Below are 19,127 nucleotides of genomic sequence, written 5' to 3'. Positions count from 1 at the left end.
GCTGGGTGTGGAACCTGCTTAAAAAAATAAAAAGCGATAGAGAGAAAGGGAGAGGGAGAATCAACAGAAGGTGTAAGAAAGAATGGTCATGAAGATGGCTGAGAAACCGAGGCATGCTTGCCCTAGAGAAAACAAGGTTAAATGGTATATTTGTCATATGGGGGGGGGGGGGTGTAGTGGGTGGGTATCACAGGCATAAAGGCTTCAGGCTTAATGAAAGAAAAAACTTTCTGACAATCAGAATGACTTTAAGTTGAAAAATCCCGCCTCCCTTAGTGAAAGAGATCAATCATAAATTGAAAAGACTCTTGTCAAGTCAGAATTGCAAATAATATTGATGCTGGACACCTTAGGATTCACTGGCATTCTAGTTTCCAACACAACAGATGGAGCTTAGCTCTGAACCTGTAAAGTTGAATGGAGGAAACTGGAAACTTTTCTATTGTCTTTACCTGTGACCTTTATTCTAAAGGGAAATCCGCAGAACTGAATGATGTCCAAGACAATAATTAATAATAGTAATAATAAATATATTTATTTATTGGAAATAAATGTATTACATGAAAAGGTTAATTGAAAGGAGAAATTTTTTTAAAGAACTGCTCCCATATAGAAGACCACGATTGAAGTTAACTTGAAAAACAGGGCTGTGAATTAATTGGTAGCTACTGCCACCAAGTGGTAGGAGAATACTTCTTTAAAGACTAGGATCCAGTAGCCTTTAGGGGGAAAAGTTCCCTTATCACAATTTGGTAATTTATCTGTGGACCTTCCTTCATCTGTTCCCATTGCATCACTACCCTAACAAAGAGTTGGCGTAAAATTATTATTAGAAAATCCTAAATTAGTTCAGCTGCTAGAGTTAGAAAGGCCAGTGTTGGAATACCACTTGTACCAAATGCCAGCGGTATGCTATGAAAAATTTGTCTGAGGATCGATTTTCTCAACTGAATATGTGACTTAAATTAGGTGATGTGTTTAAAATGTTTAGCCCAGAGCCTGATATCTAGCAAGGGCTCAACAAATGTTATCTCTTATCTTTTTGATAATGGCCATCCTAATGAGCATGAGGTAGTATCTCATTATGGCTTTAATTTGCATTTCCTTAATGACTAGTAATAATGAGCATCTTTTCACGTACATGTTGTCCTTATAGAAATGTCGATTCAGGTCCTTTGCCTGTTTTTTAATTGTTTTGTTTTGTTTTGTTTTACTTTTTAATATATTGAACTGTATGTGTTTTTTAATATATTTTGGTTATATATTTAGATATTCTGGATATTAATCCCTTATCAGATATATGATTGCAAGTTTTTTTCCCCATTCTGTAGGTTGTCTTTTCACTTTGTTGACAGTTTCTTTTGCTGTGCAGTTGCCTTTTTAGTTTGATCTAGTCCCATGTGTTTATTTTTTATTTTGTTGTAGGTGCTTTAAGTGTCATACTCAAAAAATCATTATCAAGATCCATGTTAAACAGCTTTCTTCCTATACTTTCTTCTAGGAGTTTCATGGTTTTAGGTTTTACATTGAAATCTTTAATGCATTTTGAGTTAATTTTTGTGAGTGGTGTAAGATAGTTTCATTCTTTTACATGTGAATATCCAATTATCTCAGCACCATTTATTTCTCTGTTGATCATCTTGTCAAATATTAGTTGAGTGTATATGCGTCAGCTTATTCCTGGGCTCATGAGTCTATTCTATCGTTCTATCACTTTATAGTACCTGCAGAATTCAGGAAATGTGATGCCTCCTGCTTTGTCCTTTTTATCTCAGGATTTGTTTGGCTATTTGGAGTCTTTTTAGGTATCAGTTATAATGTCTCTCTCTCTCTCTCTTTTTTTTTTTTTATTTATAATTTGTTTATTGGGTCCTTTCTCTTTTTTCCTTGATTAGTCTAAGTAAGGGTTTATCTATTTTGTTTATCTTTTCAAAGAACCAATTCTTAGTTCGGTTCATCTTTTCTATTGCTTTTCCATTCTCTCCTACATTTGTTTCTGCTCTAATCTCTATTATATCCTTTCTTCTGCTGACTTTGGGCTCCACATCTGGTACTAGCTTTGCTCTAGGGGCGTTCAGCTCTGCCTTCCTGCTCTCTGCTTGAGTGCCACTGGGCTGTATAGCTTCAGGGCTTGTTGCCAGCCGTTCTGGTCAGATGGACCCAGAAAACACTCCCCACAGCAGGGAAGGCTGTGAATCAGCTCTCTCCCTGGGCATGGGCAAATCGGGCTCTAGGGCCAGCAGAACTCCTCACTAGGTATCTGAATCAGGCATATCTGCACCCTGTTGAGTTCCCTGGTTAGTTTGTATGTGCCCCTGACCTGGTTCTACAGGAGGACAGAGATGCTGGTTGGGTTCCCTTGGGCAATACCAGCTCAGGTACAAATTCAGTCTACTGAGATCCGTGTGCTGGTGGTTGCAAACCTCTCCCCTGCTTCTCTATCACAGTCACATTCCTGATGGTTAAATCCCATAGATTCCCCTTTAATTCCCATGGTATGAGGTCAGAGTAGGGGCTACCACAAAATGACCCACAGTGCCGGTAGGGTTGGTTATCCCTCCTGGGTTCTCTTTTTTCTCGCTGGAGGAACCAGAGGCTCATGCAAGAATTTGCTTCACGGTGACGCGTGGTCTGGGGGAGGGGCAATGTGGTCAATATGTCGCTGCCTTTCTTAGCCTACAAATACAGTCTATCTTGGTCTCTGTGGGGCCGTGGGGTGCTTCAGTCTCACCCCTGTGTTCCACGGTTCTTTCAGTGGGATCTTCTTGAATAGCTGTTACTTCTTCTCATGAGGGGGAGCAAAGTCAGGAACAATCTATATCACCATCTTGATCACGTCACCCTAAGTTCTAAATCTAGATCTGGCTGTAGTTCCTTCCTGCTGAGGTTCTAGGCAAAGTATTAAAGTCCCCCAACTCCCACAGCAGTATAAAGAATATAAATTAACTAATGTTTTGGCAAATGGCCTAAACTATAAAATCTGTCTGTGGATGCCAGTTTTAATTTTATACACTGGGAACCGTAAAGAGTCATCTATTATTAACCTTAAATAAAAAGAAAGGTAAAAATAGCACGGCTGTTTCTGCACTTACAGTAAATTGTTACCTGGCTTTCTATATTCGGTAGTGGCAATTAACCATACCTGTATACATTGTCCTGGCTAATTTATGGTCACAACAGCAAATAGCCCAAGACACTGAGGAGCCAGAAATGTCTTCTGTTGCATCAGAGGTAGATTGCGGTGCCACTTCTGGTCACTACACTCCACTTCTTTGAAAATGGATCCTGTAGCCATGTGGTAAATCTCAATCAGAATGTCAGTATATTTCATAGAATCCTACTTCAATCTCTTCTCAGAACTGTACTCTGCACCCTCAGAGGTGGCCATTCAGTCACTCTCCAAACATTCCCGGAGGGACCTCATTCCTGTTCTGAGGAAGCCCAGGCTACATTGTGGACATCTACTCATAAGAAAAATGCTCCTGGTAATGAGTGGAAATCTCCCTCTGTCTAACTCCTAGCAACACTTCAATCCAGAAATTATAGGCAACACTTTCAACCAACCCCATTTCCCAGATACTCCAATGAACAGAATTTTTGATAGTCCTGTTCCAACCTATGAATATGCATGTCCTGCAGGACCGAATGTACCTGTTCTTTATGATTTATCTTTCCTCAATCAGCTAATCTCATAGATAGGCATTTTTATGGTCTTGGTACTTTAAAATGAATAAAAATAAAGGTCCTCAGAGTTATTTCATGAAATCTGGATAGAAATCAGAATGAAGGGCACCTGGGTGGCTCAGTGGGTAAAGCCTCTGCCTTTGGCTCAGGTCATGATCTCAGGGTCCTTGGGATCAAGCCCTGAATCGGCCTCTCTGCTCAGCAGGGAGCCTGCTTCCTCCTCTCTCTCTCTGCCTGCCTCTCGGCCTACTTGTGATCTCTCTCTGTCAAATAAATAAATAAAATCTTAAAAAAAAGAAAAAAGAAAGAAAGAAATCAGAATGAAATGCAAAAAAAAAAAATCATCATTTTTATCAAATTAACTCATAGAATCCTCAAAAGAATATATTTTTTTAAGATTTATTTATTTATTTATTTGACAGAGAGAAATCACAAGTAGATGGAGAGGCAGGGAGAGAGAGAGAGAGAGAGGGAAGCAGGCTCCCCACTGAGCAGAGAGCCCGACGTGGGACTTGTTCCCAGGACCCTGAGATCACGACCCGAGCCGAAGGCAGTGGCTCAACCCACTGAGCCACCCAGGCGCCCCTCAAAAGAATAATTTTAATTGGGTGACGTTGAACCCGAAAGTGGCCCCTTGACACTTTCTCTCCAGAAGTTTGGTATCCTCTTGGAATCATCGGTCCTGGGTCCTTCAGATGGGACGTGGGATGGCCCAGGGCCTTCACAGCTGACAAGCTACACATCAGGAAGGGGACCACTGCTATGTGTCTCACAATTCCTTCCTTAATGTTGCTCTTGTACCCTCTTTGATTTTTTTTTTATCAAGTTCTTTTTAAAATATCGGCTTATTTTAGTTATGGTAAGGTGATAGACAGGGACTTAACTTACTTTAGGTTATATCCACAGCTGAGGCCAAGAATGATAGTGACTATGAGGAAAAAGAGAACACAAATTCCAAAGTTTAAAACTAAGGGGATAGTCATGCTTTTTTTTTTTAATTTTTAAATTTTTTTATTAATATATAATGTATTGTTTGCCCCAAAGGGTACAGGGTACAAAGAACATATTTTTTGACAAGGTGTTTCTAATTTACTTAGAGCTAACATGAAATGGGGTATAATGCACAATAAGTAATAATTTGGGAACCCCCATGTTCTGCTCTCATTGAACTTCTGCCACTGACTTACTGTATGATTTTTTTGGCTTCTTAATTCCTCTCCCCACAAAGTGGAAATAGTAGAGTGGTTGTTTTAGCCTTCCCAGAAATACTGGGAGAGAGAACCCAGATAGTAAGTGTTGTGAACTTCTGAAAAAGTAAACTTTGGAAATTTGAGAATTTATCCCATCAGAATACTTGAGAAAGTGTATCCATTTGGGGTCCTTTAACAGGAATCAAACTAAAAGAACTGGAAGATGAGGGTAAAGGTCCATCTGCTAAGATATCTTGTAAACTTTATTCCAGTAAGGCAAATAATCTTTGTGCTGAAGGATCTTGCTGGAGAGTGCAGCATTTAATATTTTCTCCAGAGCCCATTACCCATGTCTGTTTTTTAATGCTCCCAAATTGTTTCTTTTTTCTACTTTATTATTTCTTCCTACAATCTTTGTGGGTTTTTCGGTAAAAGCACACCTTAATTCTAGGAAATGGAAAATATGTCAGGCTTAATCTTTTTGCCCCTTTAAGAGCCAGTACCTAATGTCTGGCTCTCTGACGTAACATTTTCTTATTCACTGTAGTATCACCTTTTAACACTATGAAGACTGTCCATGCAACTTCACTGGGATAATACAGCTGCTGAATAATATAGAAATGAATCAGTGGGAGGTTGGAAGGAGGGCTCAAAATTATGTTATGATGGTCCTCTTTATCCAGAGAAAGCTGAAAGCCATCACATCAATAACATAAATCATTGAGGCTCAGAAACCACCATTCAGAACTGTTCTGAAACAATTCAGAAACTCAGCATGTTCCCTGGGTCCTTTATTAACTTAAGTTTATAAATCTCCTGCACCATTATTGTACTTAAATGATTCCTTCCCAAATTTGGTCCTCAAAAGCCTCACTCTCCAGAGTCGCTTCCCAGAATCTGTTAGTGTTAACAGCCTAATTTGTGTTCTTAAGAGATATTATTTTAGATCTTTTAAGGCAATGAGGAATTTTTAATCAGCTCTCAGTTTTATAAATTTTCCACTAACCTCTTTTGAGGATTGATTTACAAGTTTCCCTGTTTACCTTGCTTGAAGGCTCTCTGGCAGTCAGATTGAATGAGGTTACAGGAAAGATGTCATGCATGTTTGGCATTATTTAAAATCAGTTTGAAGTTAACTAAATAGGGAAGTGAAGAGAAAGGACACTTGCACTGCTAGTAAATTTCAGGTGTGTTAAAAATAGTGCTCTGCAGCTGTGATTACCCATGGAGTTTGGAAACATACTAACTTACTCTTTCCAGCCTAATGGTTTTCACAGTCCAATTATGTATGCTGACAGTCTCTGGCATAAATACATTCAGGAAGAAAACTATTATTTCCTACCCGATCCAAAATATTCGTTATGAGACCTGTAGCTTAGCTAAGTCATATAAACTATAATACTGAACCACAGAGTGGGAGTAAAATTCTTCTCTGTGTTAACTTTTGCAAGACTCCCAGATGCTCTTAAAAGAGAGAGGGAGACAGACAACAATAAAGAGAAAAAGTTGGGCAAGAAAACTTCCCTTTGTTAATATCCTTTAAAGAACCAGTTCTCTTCCTTAGAGGCTCTCTGTGGAGCACGGAGAGCTCCACTTTTGCTTTAGTCTAGGTGTTCTGATCACCAGAAGTGATTTATCACCGGGGAAATGGGGTGGGGGAGGAGAAAAAAGCATAAAGACCTTAAAAGCCACTATTCTTTGATGGGGGACGTGAACCTGTCAAAGAGAAGGTAGGTAAAACTTGCCATGCAAGTGCATAAAATGTCTACAGTAGGATCCAGAGAAGACAACATCAATTTCCTTCCCTACCCTCCCAATCATGGTCGATAGAAATATGAATGAGCAAAACACCCTTACTTCTCCTGGGTTGCTTCTGATAACTATCTTTGCCCCTGGGAATGAAGAGACAAATACTCTGTTAAATCCTTCAGGAAAGAGAAGAACCTTCATTCATCATAAGCCTAGGGAGTCTCTGGAGTCTGGTATTAGACATCCATCCATCGCTTCTCCCTTCAGGCCTTCTACTCCCATGGTGGGTCCCACATGTGGTCAGCTCCGGGTGGTGTCAGCTCACCTAAACCAAACGGGAGAAATAAATCAGTCCTGCGATTCTATACCTAAGGTTCTCCTATTCTAAGGAGAATCACAGTTACTGCGGAATTTATCCAAGATGCAGATTCTGGGACCCCACCCCACCAAAATTTGATTCAGTGGGGGCCCATGACTGTGCATTTATAACAGATATCCCCATGTCATTCTGATAAAAATGGTTCACAGAGGCAATTACTTGAAAAATTCTTGTCAAGGCTTCTTAACTGAGGTCATATAATCTGAATTGGGTCTAATCATGAAGGCAGCCAAAAGTGTTTTCTCGGATTATCTGGTTGTTGAGGGAAATCTTGGTACTTGGAACTGGATAAATATTCAGATGGAATTACTGTATGAGACATCTGCCCTCAACTGGGAAGAGATCCCTTCACTTTGAGATCTTACAAAAGATTTCAAGGAGGATTCATGTGGTCTGGGTTGTTATAATTGTGACATAAGCTCTAAAGTTTAATGAAGTTGTTTTTAGGGACCCTACTCTGCCTACCATAGTATTCTCTTTTTCCTCAGAGGGAACACGTATAGATGGTAGTTACCTGCCTTTAGTTATGGTCCATTCAGGAACAGGCCATGGCTTATAATTATAAAATGAGGAACTCTTCTTTTTCCTTTAGAATCTCTGCTTTCAGGCAGAAAGGTTTGCCAGCTATAGTACCCAAGGGCTTAAAAGAACCCCAGAGTAACAGACCAATTGATCTCACGTTTTAACAAATTATATTCTGATTTTTTTAATGTCCTGAAGCTTTTGGTGATACCTGTTGACTGGTTTTTACATTGATCTTGACTAAATGACAAGTATCTGATTTCTTCCAGGAGCAAGTTTCTGAATGTGACTGGGATAGTGTGTGCATCAAGGGACAGTGTCTGTATAAAGGGGAGATTGAATTATAATCAGTCAGAGCTGTTTACAGAACAGACTAGGTGATAGTAAGTAACAGCATTCAGTTGAGAGTGTTGAGACACTGCCCAATTTCTAGTTACACCAAGGGGAAATACCTATCCTTTGTCTATTGAGAGAAAATAAATCAACTGCTGGGATATATAATCATAGGGCCCTTTCCCAAGCCATTTTCTGTCTCACATAATTAAGAATACAAACTAATATAATGTTATATGTCAACTATACATCAATAAAGGTTTTTAAAAGATTACAACCTTTTTTAGTTTGGGAAGTTACTCACATTTAAAAAGGATCTTCTGGCAGTTACCATTCAGTGTCAAGGTAATATTTTGTTCAGCAATTTTTTAAAAAAGATTTTTATTTATTTATTTGACAGAGATTACAAGTAGGCAGAGGAGATAGGCAGAGAGAGAGGAGGAAGCAGGCTCCCCGACGAGCAGAGAGCCTGATGTGGGGCTTCATCCCAGGACCTGGGACCATGACCTCAATTAAAGGCACAGGCTTTAACCCACTGAGCCACCCAGGCACCCCAACAATTTTTTTTTTTTTTAATAGAAAGTTCTACTCATGCTGACATCTCAAGGACATCTGAGGTTTGGGAAGGAAACTTTTGAAACCCACAAAGCTAGGATTGTGACACTTAAAAGGTCAATACCATCCAAATTATTTTCAAATGCCACCATTGAGAAGAGAATTAACCTAATCTGACCAATCATGAGTGTTTCAGGAAAACAAAAAAGAAGTTAATGCGATTTGATTCAATGAAAAGAACAATTGCACCCAGTTATGTATCGGTAATTGGCTAAATCTGATTAGTTCCTGCCCCTCCCCTTGTATCCTGTGATACATTCATCCACCCATCTACCAATTCATTCATTCAGTTTGAAATTCCATCGTGTTATCTAGAATCTTCTTTTCAACAGCATAGCTGTGGCAAAGTTGGATATAAAAACAGATAATCTCTCACCCTAACAGTACCAGTAATGGCAAATGAAATAACACATTCAATTGCACTTTTACATAGCATGAGGTTCAAAACTCTTTCTTTGCTCCATAATTTCTTTTCTTCACTTCCTTGCCCATCGTGAAAGAAAATTCCCCTTTTCAATACATTTTTTTCCCTAGAGAATTGAGAGACAATCAAAATGCTTTGCAACATAAATACTGTATTTCAGCCACTACTATGACTGTGTTGAACTGAAAAAAACTTTCCAAGTAAAAATGCAATGTGATGGTCATGGAAGCTACCTCTACTTTATGCAGTGACTTATAATTCATTATATTTAATTGACAATAAAACTACTCATCCTGATAAGGACAGCCAGAAAATCACTATCACATCAGCAACAATATCAGGGAAAATATGAACTACATTAGCACAGTAGCGTTTTGTGTGCTAAGCTACAAAATAATTCTTTAAGAGACTCCAGTTATCATACTTGAACAGGTGATTGAAGTAGAATAAAAATATACAAGAACGGGTGGTAGCAAAACAAATCATCAAACTTTCAATCCATGTACAAGGAGAGATACACAGTTTAACCAGAAATAGATTTCTTTCCAATCAGTCTCTCAAAATTTAATATTTGTTTTCTTGATCATGTTTCTCTGTCTTTTAAAGAAACCATTAATTTTCACAAAATTATATAAATCACTAAAGCTTATCAAAGTATTTTTTTTTAAGATTTTATTTATTTATTTGACAGATCACAAGTAGGCAGAGAGGCAGGCAGAGGTGGGGGTTGGGGGAAAGCAGACTCCCCACTGAGCAGAGAGCCTAGATCCCAGGACCCTGAGATCATGACCTAAGCCGAAGGCAGAGGCTTTAACCCACTGAGCCATCCAGGTGTCCCAAAGCTTATCAAAGTTTTAAGTTCAATTTGTGGTTCAGCTCATTATGTTGACGGGGGAAGTAGCCTTGTTTCTACTTTCTAGTATGTGTATCTTGTGTAATGGGCAGTGAATTTCAGTGAAGATTGTTTCATCTGAGATGGTTCAATGTGATGTGGCAAAAATTTTAATAGCTCTCTTAAAATAAGATTGGCCCACTGTCTTTCATAATCCCTTCACCTAACACTTCCTTGCTCTTCTGGTCCCTATTTTTATCTGCTTCCATTACAACCACGGTTTCAACATTTTCCATTATATAATTTAAAATTGAGAAATTCTACAAGATCCCTTTTTTTACTCGAAGTCTTTTCCCAGAATAAACTTTTCTTGGACAGAAAGAAATACTCCATAAAGTATTCATTAACAAGCATCTAAGTCAGAGAGAAACGAAACAGAGAGGCAGACTGAGACAGAAAGGCAGAAGGAACGAAGAGGTTTTCATTCATTTGTTCATTTTAGGGATCTTTTAGCAAATCCCTTTCGTTCTTTATCTAGTGGACTTTTTTTCCCTTCTATATCCCTCTTATGAGGAAAACTGAATGCATTCACATTTAGTCTGATTGCTTACACTACTGAATTACTTACTCAAGCTTATTTTATAGTTTCACTTTATTTCCTTTCACTTTTTAAAACTTTCCTGACATCTGTCGGTTCAGTCTTTACTATCAAATTGTATTTTTCTCTTTATTTTTATTTTCTCAGTCTCTGTATTTCAAGGCACAGATTTAAAGTTGTACTTTCCTGCTGTGAAGTGTGTAAACCCAACGATTCAATGACCTGTACCCCTGGGGATAAAAATATATTAAATAAAGATTTAAAAATATATTAAATAAAATAAAAATATATTAAAAAATTTTGTTTAAAAGCCACTTAAATGCCTAAAAATATATAAAAGTAAAATATTTGTAAAAACGCTTGCACTTTAGTTGTCAAAGCAAACTTTTATTATTTGTAGGTATTAATAGAGCCACCAGTAAATCAAAATCAAATTGTTTCCCTACCTTGAATTTCCTAGAGCAAAATTAAAGACTTACAAGATGCAAAAAAATAAAATAAAATAAAGTTGTACTTTCCATCAATATCTAGAACTAGTTAGCTATTCTAGTTATTATTACGTATTATAATTATTATGTTATTCTGCTAAATGATAAGAGTCTTTGAACTCTCTTTACATCCTCTTTACCCCACCTCACCCTGTCTCAGGCCAGAATCGCCTGTGATATCCATTCTAAACAGATGCTAATTTTTCCAATCAATACTTTTGAATGTAAAAGATTTATTGTTTTGGGATGCCTGGGTGGCTCAGTTGGTTAAGACGCTGCCTTCGGCTCAGGTCATGATCCCAGCGTCCTGGGATTGAGTCCCACATCGGGCTCCTTGCTCGGCAGGGAGCCTGCTTCTCCCTCTGCCTCTGCCTGCCTCTCTGTCTGCCTGTGCTCACTCTCTCCCTCTCTCTCTGACAAATATAAATAAATAAAATCTTTAAAAAAAAAAAAAAAGATTTATTGTTTTGTTTTCTTTTATGTTTTTCTCCTACATTTCTTTCTTATCTCATGGTTTTCCCTGCTTGTTTTCCTTAGCAACTTCTAGTAATTCTTGTAGAGTGTGTCATGTCCAGTGTTTTGGAGCCTGTATTAGCCTATTCCTGCTGGAACAAACTACCATAAACTTAGTGGCTTAAAACAACAGAAATTTATTCTCTCGCAGTTCTGGGGGCCAGAAATCTAAAATAGGTCTGTGGGGCTAGATTCCTTCTGGAGGCTGCAGGAAAGGATCCATTTCCAGCTCACAGAGGCTGCCTACATCCTGGGCCTCACAGTCCTCCTCCCCCTCACAGCCAGCAGTGTGGACTCTTCACATCTCCTTCCCTGTGTCTCTGTGTCTTCTTGGAACCTTCTGTCTCTTTCTGCCTTCTCTTCCTCTTAAAGGACCCTTGTGATGATATTTAGGGCCTACCTGGACAATCCACAAGAATTTCAAAATATCTGCAAAGGTTTTGTTGTTGTTGTTGTATAAGGTAACATTCATGGATTCTGGGGGATTAGGACATACATCTGTCGGAAGAGCCATAATTCAGCCCACCACAGTGCTTTTGCCCAAATGATCCTGTCTTTTTTGTAATCTCTTGTGTGAAAGAGAATTTGACTGGATGTCAAAAGTTCAAATGTACTTTTTTTTTTCAGAATCTTGTCCGTATTTTTTCTTCATATATTCTCCTAGGCTGTTAGTGCAAAAGGCAGTCATTCTAGTTGGGAATTGATTGTGCTATTACAGTGATTATCTTTGGTGCATTTATCTTTTTCTATAATTCCTCTAGTTAGAGTTGCAATCTGTATTTGCATAAATCCTGGAAATGATAAGCTTTGCTACCCTTTGCCAGGGGCTTAAAGCATTTGCTTCATAACAAAGAAAGCCTAAGGACAGAGCAGAGCTTTGCTCCGCCTCCCCCTCCCTCACCCACACCCACTTATGTGACCACCCACATCCTCTTCTCCTGTCTCTGCAACAAAAGACACAGTGTGTGCTCAGAATTTCCTTCCAGGGCCTTATTCTTCTTTGAATTGCAGGTATTTCATTGCCTTGGACTTCAGCATTCTGATGGGCTCTCAAAGTTACCCCTGTCTTCGTTTTTTGGCTTTTTCTTATTGTTTACATGGGAATGACATCTTTGTTCTTTTTCCATCCTAAGCAAAAGCAGAAGGCTCTGCATGAAGAGCATCCACTCAAAATACAGAATGCTATTTCCATTACAGCTCCATTTCATCCTACAATGAATCACAACCTTAGTCATCTATTGAATTTAATCTAAGTTAGAATCAGATGAATTCTGCTCAGAGGGCTAACGAGCTTCATTACAGAGTTGCACTCCCTGTCATTAGATCATTTAATTTATATAACTTTATAGTAAAAGCAAAGCAAATAACTCTCCCTGGGTTTACATAGCCCATTTCCTCAGAAATACAATTATTTGTCTCATGTAAAAGTGTGTCTCTAATTCAGATATACATGTTTCCAGCTGTCAATTTTATTTTTTTAAACAGATCTGTTTTTCACTTGTTTCATAATGTGGTGTGAGTGCTTTGCACCCTTGATAAAGTTATATTGAGCAAAAAAAAAAAAAAAAGTATTTTGAAATATAACAAATTCCCTATATAATAAGGTTTGCTTAATTGTAGACTGTTTTATGACTGATCTTATAATCATTCTTATTACAACAAAAATTAACAACAGGAAGGGCAAAGAGAGCAATTATAGATGACCAGGTGTTCATTGAATACTTCTGGTTGGATTTGCTAGTATGATGCCCTGTACTAGCACTGAAAAATCCTTTTGAAGAGTATTTCATTACATTATTAGAAATAAATTAACTCAGACACTTATAAAAGCCTTAGATTACATGGGTGATTTGTGACCTTGATGAGTGACCTTGAGCAAGTCACCAAGCCTGTGTGGACCTGTACTTCCCCATGTGTGCAAACTGCAAGGACTAAGTTAAGTCATCTTTTAAGATCCATTCCAGCGTTCTGATTTGGGGTTACAGACTGCCCGTGAGATTGAAAGATCGTTTACTGCTTTCTTGTGCTGTTTTTATACTTCTCTATAAACTGTGATGGCTAAATTTCAGCTAACATCCCTTAAAGCCTCCTCATAAATTTCATGATTTTATATACCGCCCATTACATGTGTAGATGTTTTCTCAGATTACAAGTTTCCTCCAGGGAATGAGGATTTTAGATACCCTGACAGAAGTAACTATCGGGAAGTATTTATTCTCCGGGCCTGATTGGGAGTAGAAACATATTGTTTGATTCCCCTTATATTCTACCTCCCCTACACCCCCAAGCCCAGACCTTCCTTCCTTAGTGGACCATAGAAGGAAGTAATTTTATTACCACTTAGATGTTCTAACCAAGTGGCTGGGAAGAGGCACTGGGCCTGAACTCCTGAGGTCCCTCGAGCTTGGCTGTGAATAAATAATGGCAATGTTTACAGATTTCAGAAGAGATCCAAGGAACACAAAACTATATTGCTTTCATATTACTTCAGGAATGAGTTCTGGGTGAGTGGACTTTCAGCGTGAGTAATGGGTTAGTCAGGCAAGCAAGGACAAGGGGATGCTGAGGGTTTGATCTGAAGCGTGGAAGCACCGAGGGGTACAAAGTGGAATGGCTTGAGCACAGCCTTAATAGACATGAGACAGGATCGGTAAGGAAGTGTCCTAAGGACTCTTAAGGACAAGGCCATTTGGACCCAAGACACAAAGGTGGGGGGTGACAAATGGTTACTCAGAAGTAGCTTTTTAAAACTTCTGAAAGCTATACAAGTATTCAAGTTTTATAAAGTTCTGAATTTTTATGTTCTCGTGGTTTCAGGTATTAAAATTACTTTATTAAATTAATAATATGTCAACCCTTGTTTGTCATAGGCTTTCTAAATATGATCCCAATTTATTTTTTGCTTTTGAGAGGTGTATTATTTTTTACTACCAAAAATATATTTTTATGTATTAATATTTATAAGTACTTTCCATTTTGGTCTGTGACTTTGCTGTTATGTTATATAAATCCTTCTTACTCCTCTAAAATTACATTAATATTTAACTTTGCTGAATGTTACTATACTTTTTTTTATACATTTACATATTCAAACTGTTTCATAGATGTTTTGTGTATTATGTTAGGGAAAGTTTGTAAACTGCCCTAATTCCATTGGATCGTGATCTTTTTGCCATTAGTTTGAAAGATCATCTATGTTTTAAACAAATCCTTATATATCCTTGTGCTCTGATCTGTCTTGCTGCATCATTGCCTGCTTTATAATTATTTTGTTCCCTTATGTGGAAAGATCCCTGCAAAGGGAAACTTCAGTAACTTATTATTTCTTTTCCCAATTTTGATGATGTTTCTCACAAGCATTTTATTTATTTTAGATAATTCTTAGAATATTTTTATGTATATATTTATAAAGTCTACTGATGTGTGAAACCCAATTAAAACCACTTACATTATTAGTTCTGACTTGAGATAGAACAATTTAAAAGAAGATCAAAAGGAAAAACTTAACTGCCCTGCAAGCTTTATTTGCTAGTCTGAAAGCCCTTGGTGGGCTTATTATTTATTAATGACTGTATTATTTTATCTATATGGTTTGCTTCCAGCCAGATGTATGTATAAATGCACATTCAAATGGCTCTAAATGTTTCTAACCGAGTTAAATGATTTACCATTTTCCGATAACCAAAGTATCTACTAGTGTGTCCTTGATAGACTATTGGATGCTTCTTCTTTTCAAAGCAATTAGGTCACCAATGTGCTTATTTACAAGAAATGACATGCCACCTACAGCTTCATCTCCTTGAGTTCTAACAACGTATGCACAAGGGCCATATTTCTGGTAGAATGAGGTCACCATTTTATCTGACATAGTTTGAGAGGTACAAAGAATGTCCCTAAAGGACATCTCCTTTTCTGATGCCTTCTCTTCTTGTTTGTGTGGGATTCACCTGTAGTAGAGCCCATTGATTTGTAAGTGCTTAGAAATCAATTATGAATGAATGTATCCCACCACTTCTCTCCCTGAGAAAATAGAAAGGGATAAGAAGACAATGAAAGAAAATAGGAGGAACAAAACTCCAAATTTATTTACTTCCTAATTTTGCCTGATATAAAACTGACTCCAGTTTTGCTTAAGTACCAGGATTACCTATATCAACTTGGCAAAGAACAAATTTTCACTAAAGTTAGCCTTTTTATCTCTTACTCTTCTAGAATGAGGTATTTTTCCTTTCCAGCTTTTGATGGGAATGTAAAATTTTCATTCTTCCCTGGAGCAAGTGTCATGAGTGAGCTATAAGCTAAAAAATAAAATAGAGGTTTTCTTATCTTTGACTATAGAATAATTGCTGTTCTTTTCCCTTCCAGTTCCTTCTTTGTGGCATATGTGGAATATTGTGCGCCAAAAAAAAATCTGGACTTGTCGTAAGTTTCTGCCTTGTTTGTGTTTTGCATTGACGTATTTGAAATGTAGGAACCCGAAAATGGAAATGATGACAAGCCAACTTTCACGTACTGAATATTACTCATTTAGGGTGAACAGAGGACTGACAAATAAATAGTGGCTTTTTCATTTAAAAAAAAAAAAAAAAGCCCATCAAGAATATTAGAGACTATGACAAAAAAGAAAGAAAAGCTTTGTGATACTCTTTAAATGCATGAATATGGAACCCATAATGACTGCTGTGGTTGACAGTCTCTACTTTTCCAGTTTATAGACGCCTAGACACTCAGATACATGAATCTTTCAATAAGCTAAAAAAGACATGGCTTGAGTTCACGGGAAATTTAACTGTTTAAATGTGGAACTGGGCCTACGGATTACTGGCTTTGACTGTGAAGTCAATTTTGCAATGCAGCAAAACAGCTGTGTTGTTAGAGTTACAGTTACTTCCCAATGATTTTTTTATTTAATTTTATTTTATTACTGTGAATGCAAATGTAAGTGTTTTCAGATGTTTTACAATCCTATCATGGGTTTCCGGGGTATGGAACATGCTCCCAGTTAACTCTGATAATGGCTGGAGGAGAACTTCTGTATGCTGAACTGCTGAAGTGGGGATTCCCCACTTCCCTCCATGATGTTTTTTTGGAGAGTTCAAAGAGGGAAAAAGCATTTTTTATTTTTTTGTGTGCAATAGGAAAGATCAGAGACCGTTGTTAAGTTAGCAAAATTAATACTACACTTGGACCCTAGAAAGTGGTCTTTGATCCTAAAAGGAGGTTTCCAGGGGGAGGCCAGTTATCTCAGGAGGGCAGGGACATGAGTATTAGTTATTTTTGTTTAACTACTTTTTCAAATCACATATTGTGTGTGTGTGTGTGTGTGTGTGTGTGTGTACCTCTTGTGACCAAAAAAATGAAGCCCCTATTGCTTTAGCCATGTGAGATGTAATTTTTTAAAATTACCTAAAGGGAAAGTGTTAGATATAAATTTTCGGAGGCTTGTAGTTTGCATCTATGATTCTCCCATGACTTGTTAAACATGACCTTCATTCTCTCCCGACTTTTATTTTACCGGAGTCTTTATGGCTCTATAATAACAATTTCTTGGGATTTGGAAGAAAGAAAGAGAAAAAGGGAGAGAGAGAAGGAGAGGAAAGAGAGAAGGAAGGGAAGGAGGGAGGGAGACACGGTGAAAGGAAGGAATGAGGAGAGGGAGAGAGAGAGGAAGGATGGAAGGAAGGAAGGAAGGAAGGAATAAAAGAAAGGGGGAGAGAAAGAGGAAGAGAAAGGAAGAAAAGGGCAAAGACAGAAAGAGGAAGGGAGAGGAAAAATAGGGCGGGGCAGAGGAGAAGGAACAGGGGAAGGAAAAGGAGGAGAGATGTCTTCATCTATTTGGGCTGTGATAACAAAGAACTGTAGCCTGGGTGGCTTATGAACAACAGTACTCTCTTTCTCAGGGGTCTGGAGGCTGGACCCAGATTAGGGACCCGGATTAGTGTAGTTGGGTTCTGGTAAGATTCTCTTCCAGGTTGCAAATGTTTGACTGTGTCCTCATTTGGCAAAAGGGGAAAGAGAACTCTCTAGAATCTCTTTTATAAAGACACTGACCTTAATTAGGAGGACTCCACCTTCCTGACCTAATTATCTTGCAAGAGTATCTTCCTGACCAAATTATCTTCCCCCCTTCAGATACTATGGTATTAGGGATTAGCCTTCAACAGTTGAATTTAGAGGGACACAAATACTCAGTTCATAGGAGAAGGGAAAAGAAGGAATTTTTAAAAAGGCACTAGTGTCTTTTTTCTGTTTTTCTAAATTCTCTTAAGAGTTATAAAAAATTCATTAGAGCTGAACTTTTTATAAACCACCATTCACTTTAACCTCTTTTACTCTTGGATATTCCCATAGATGACATTTAGCTATCAAGGATTCTCTACCCTTCAATCAAATTGCATGATAATTTCTCCACTCCAAATATCTCTGGAGTCTAAATTGTCTAGTCTGGTGAGGTTTGAAAATCATGTGTGGTTATAAATATAGGTATAGATTTTAACATTTTAATTCCTAGGTGAGAATGTTCTGTTGGCACGTGTTAATGAAATGTCATGACTTTCAAGACTGAATGAGACTAATAGCAGAAGAGATTACATGTTTTCTTATAATAGTCAAGTAATTTGTCATTTACTTTCTTAATTAACAGTATTCATTATTTGAAGGCTAGAGTGTAACATCTTCCTGTATTTTCTGAGAATGAGCCAACACCAAAGTATTTCCTAAGAAACTGCATACTGTCTGAATATACTTTAGAGCTAGTATATTGATTCTATATGAAACTGGGAGCAACAGGTTCCCACTTGGGATGATTCAATTATTTGGTCATTGATACTCAGTATTATATTTAATCCACCGTAAAAATATACTCATCCATCATTGGATTTGCAGTCTTGGAGATAGTTAATGCGAAACAGACACAATAAGGATGCTGAATTAAGTTAGAGTTACAAGTTGCAAAGTGCTTATAATTCTTTCTGCCCATCATGCTATTTCACTAAGCTATTTCAGATATCTGGGGTCTTACCCTTTTCTGGGAACTGTATGCCCTTAGTTTAGATCACATGTTATCAGGGAAGCTTTGTCTGAAGCTCGTGGTTGGGCTACGTTCTCTTCCTCCTCATTCCAAGGGCAACCAATTCATCCATCTTTCTTAATATTTGCCATGCCAGGTTGAAATGTTGGATCTCTCTCACATAAGACCCCAGAATACTCAAGGGCAATAACTATGAGTTATTCTTTTTTTAATAATGCCAGCAGCTGCCTCACTCAGGGCCTAAAAGATGCTAGTGCTCAATAAATGCATTTTAAACTCAGCTCACATCAACAGCAAATAATTCCTGATACTGTAAAATTAAATGTTATATTATGTTACATACCTGTTTGCCCAATGGAATTTTGCCAAAGGAGGAGAGCAGCAAATCCAGGAAGGCTTTCTGAAGAAGTTAGGACTGCCTTTGGGTCTTCCATCTAGGAGTCCAAGAAAGAAGCGACATCACTTCCAGGAAATGGAAAATGTCATTGAGATGGGAATGAACAGGCTGTAGGATTGGCAAGGCAGACGACTGGAGTGAAGACCATGTTCTGGAGAAAAATGGAAATAAATGTGGATAATTAAATTAGCATCACACCATAAAGTGTAAGGAGAGCCGATGGGGGAATTTGAACTAAATGCTAATATAAAATAAAATCATTAAAGCTTTTGGAATATTCAGTTAAATTTATGATATTTAGGTCGAATCAAACCCCCAACGTCTCCTAACAGAGATCCAGATCAAACCAGTAATAGGATCAAAAGCAAAGCCC

General features: G+C 37.9%; 1 protein-coding gene and 1 long non-coding RNA gene across 5 annotated transcripts in view; one reads left to right on the top strand and one right to left on the bottom strand.

Annotated features, from left to right (window-relative positions):
* Positions 1-19,127, top strand: part of TMEM196 (transmembrane protein 196) — a 51,780-nt gene that overhangs the window by 23,923 nt on the left and 8,730 nt on the right. For all 4 annotated transcript variants that reach the window (XM_004743375.3, XM_004743373.3, XM_004743376.3 and 1 more), the window contains exon 2: positions 15,693-15,749. In XM_004743375.3, the coding sequence (XP_004743432.1) occupies positions 15,693-15,749 (57 nt within the window). The remainder of the gene's footprint in view (positions 1-15,692; positions 15,750-19,127) is intronic.
* The window catches only part of LOC101676650, a 29,101-nt gene continuing 14,705 nt past the window's right edge, over positions 4,732-19,127 (bottom strand). Inside the window, exons 6-7 of the long non-coding RNA XR_198790.3 lie at positions 18,701-18,905; positions 4,732-6,948 (exon numbers count right to left, since the gene is read on the bottom strand). This is a non-coding gene — a long non-coding RNA (uncharacterized LOC101676650). The remainder of the gene's footprint in view (positions 6,949-18,700; positions 18,906-19,127) is intronic.

Source organism: Mustela putorius, unplaced genomic scaffold (assembly GCF_011764305.1).
Source record: "Mustela putorius furo isolate JIRA1106 unplaced genomic scaffold, ASM1176430v1.1 tig00003845_pilon_pilon_pilon, whole genome shotgun sequence".
Taxonomy (NCBI): domain Eukaryota; kingdom Metazoa; phylum Chordata; class Mammalia; order Carnivora; family Mustelidae; genus Mustela; species Mustela putorius.
Note: the sequence above shows the minus strand (reverse complement) of the source record. Positions and strands in the feature narration are given on the sequence as shown.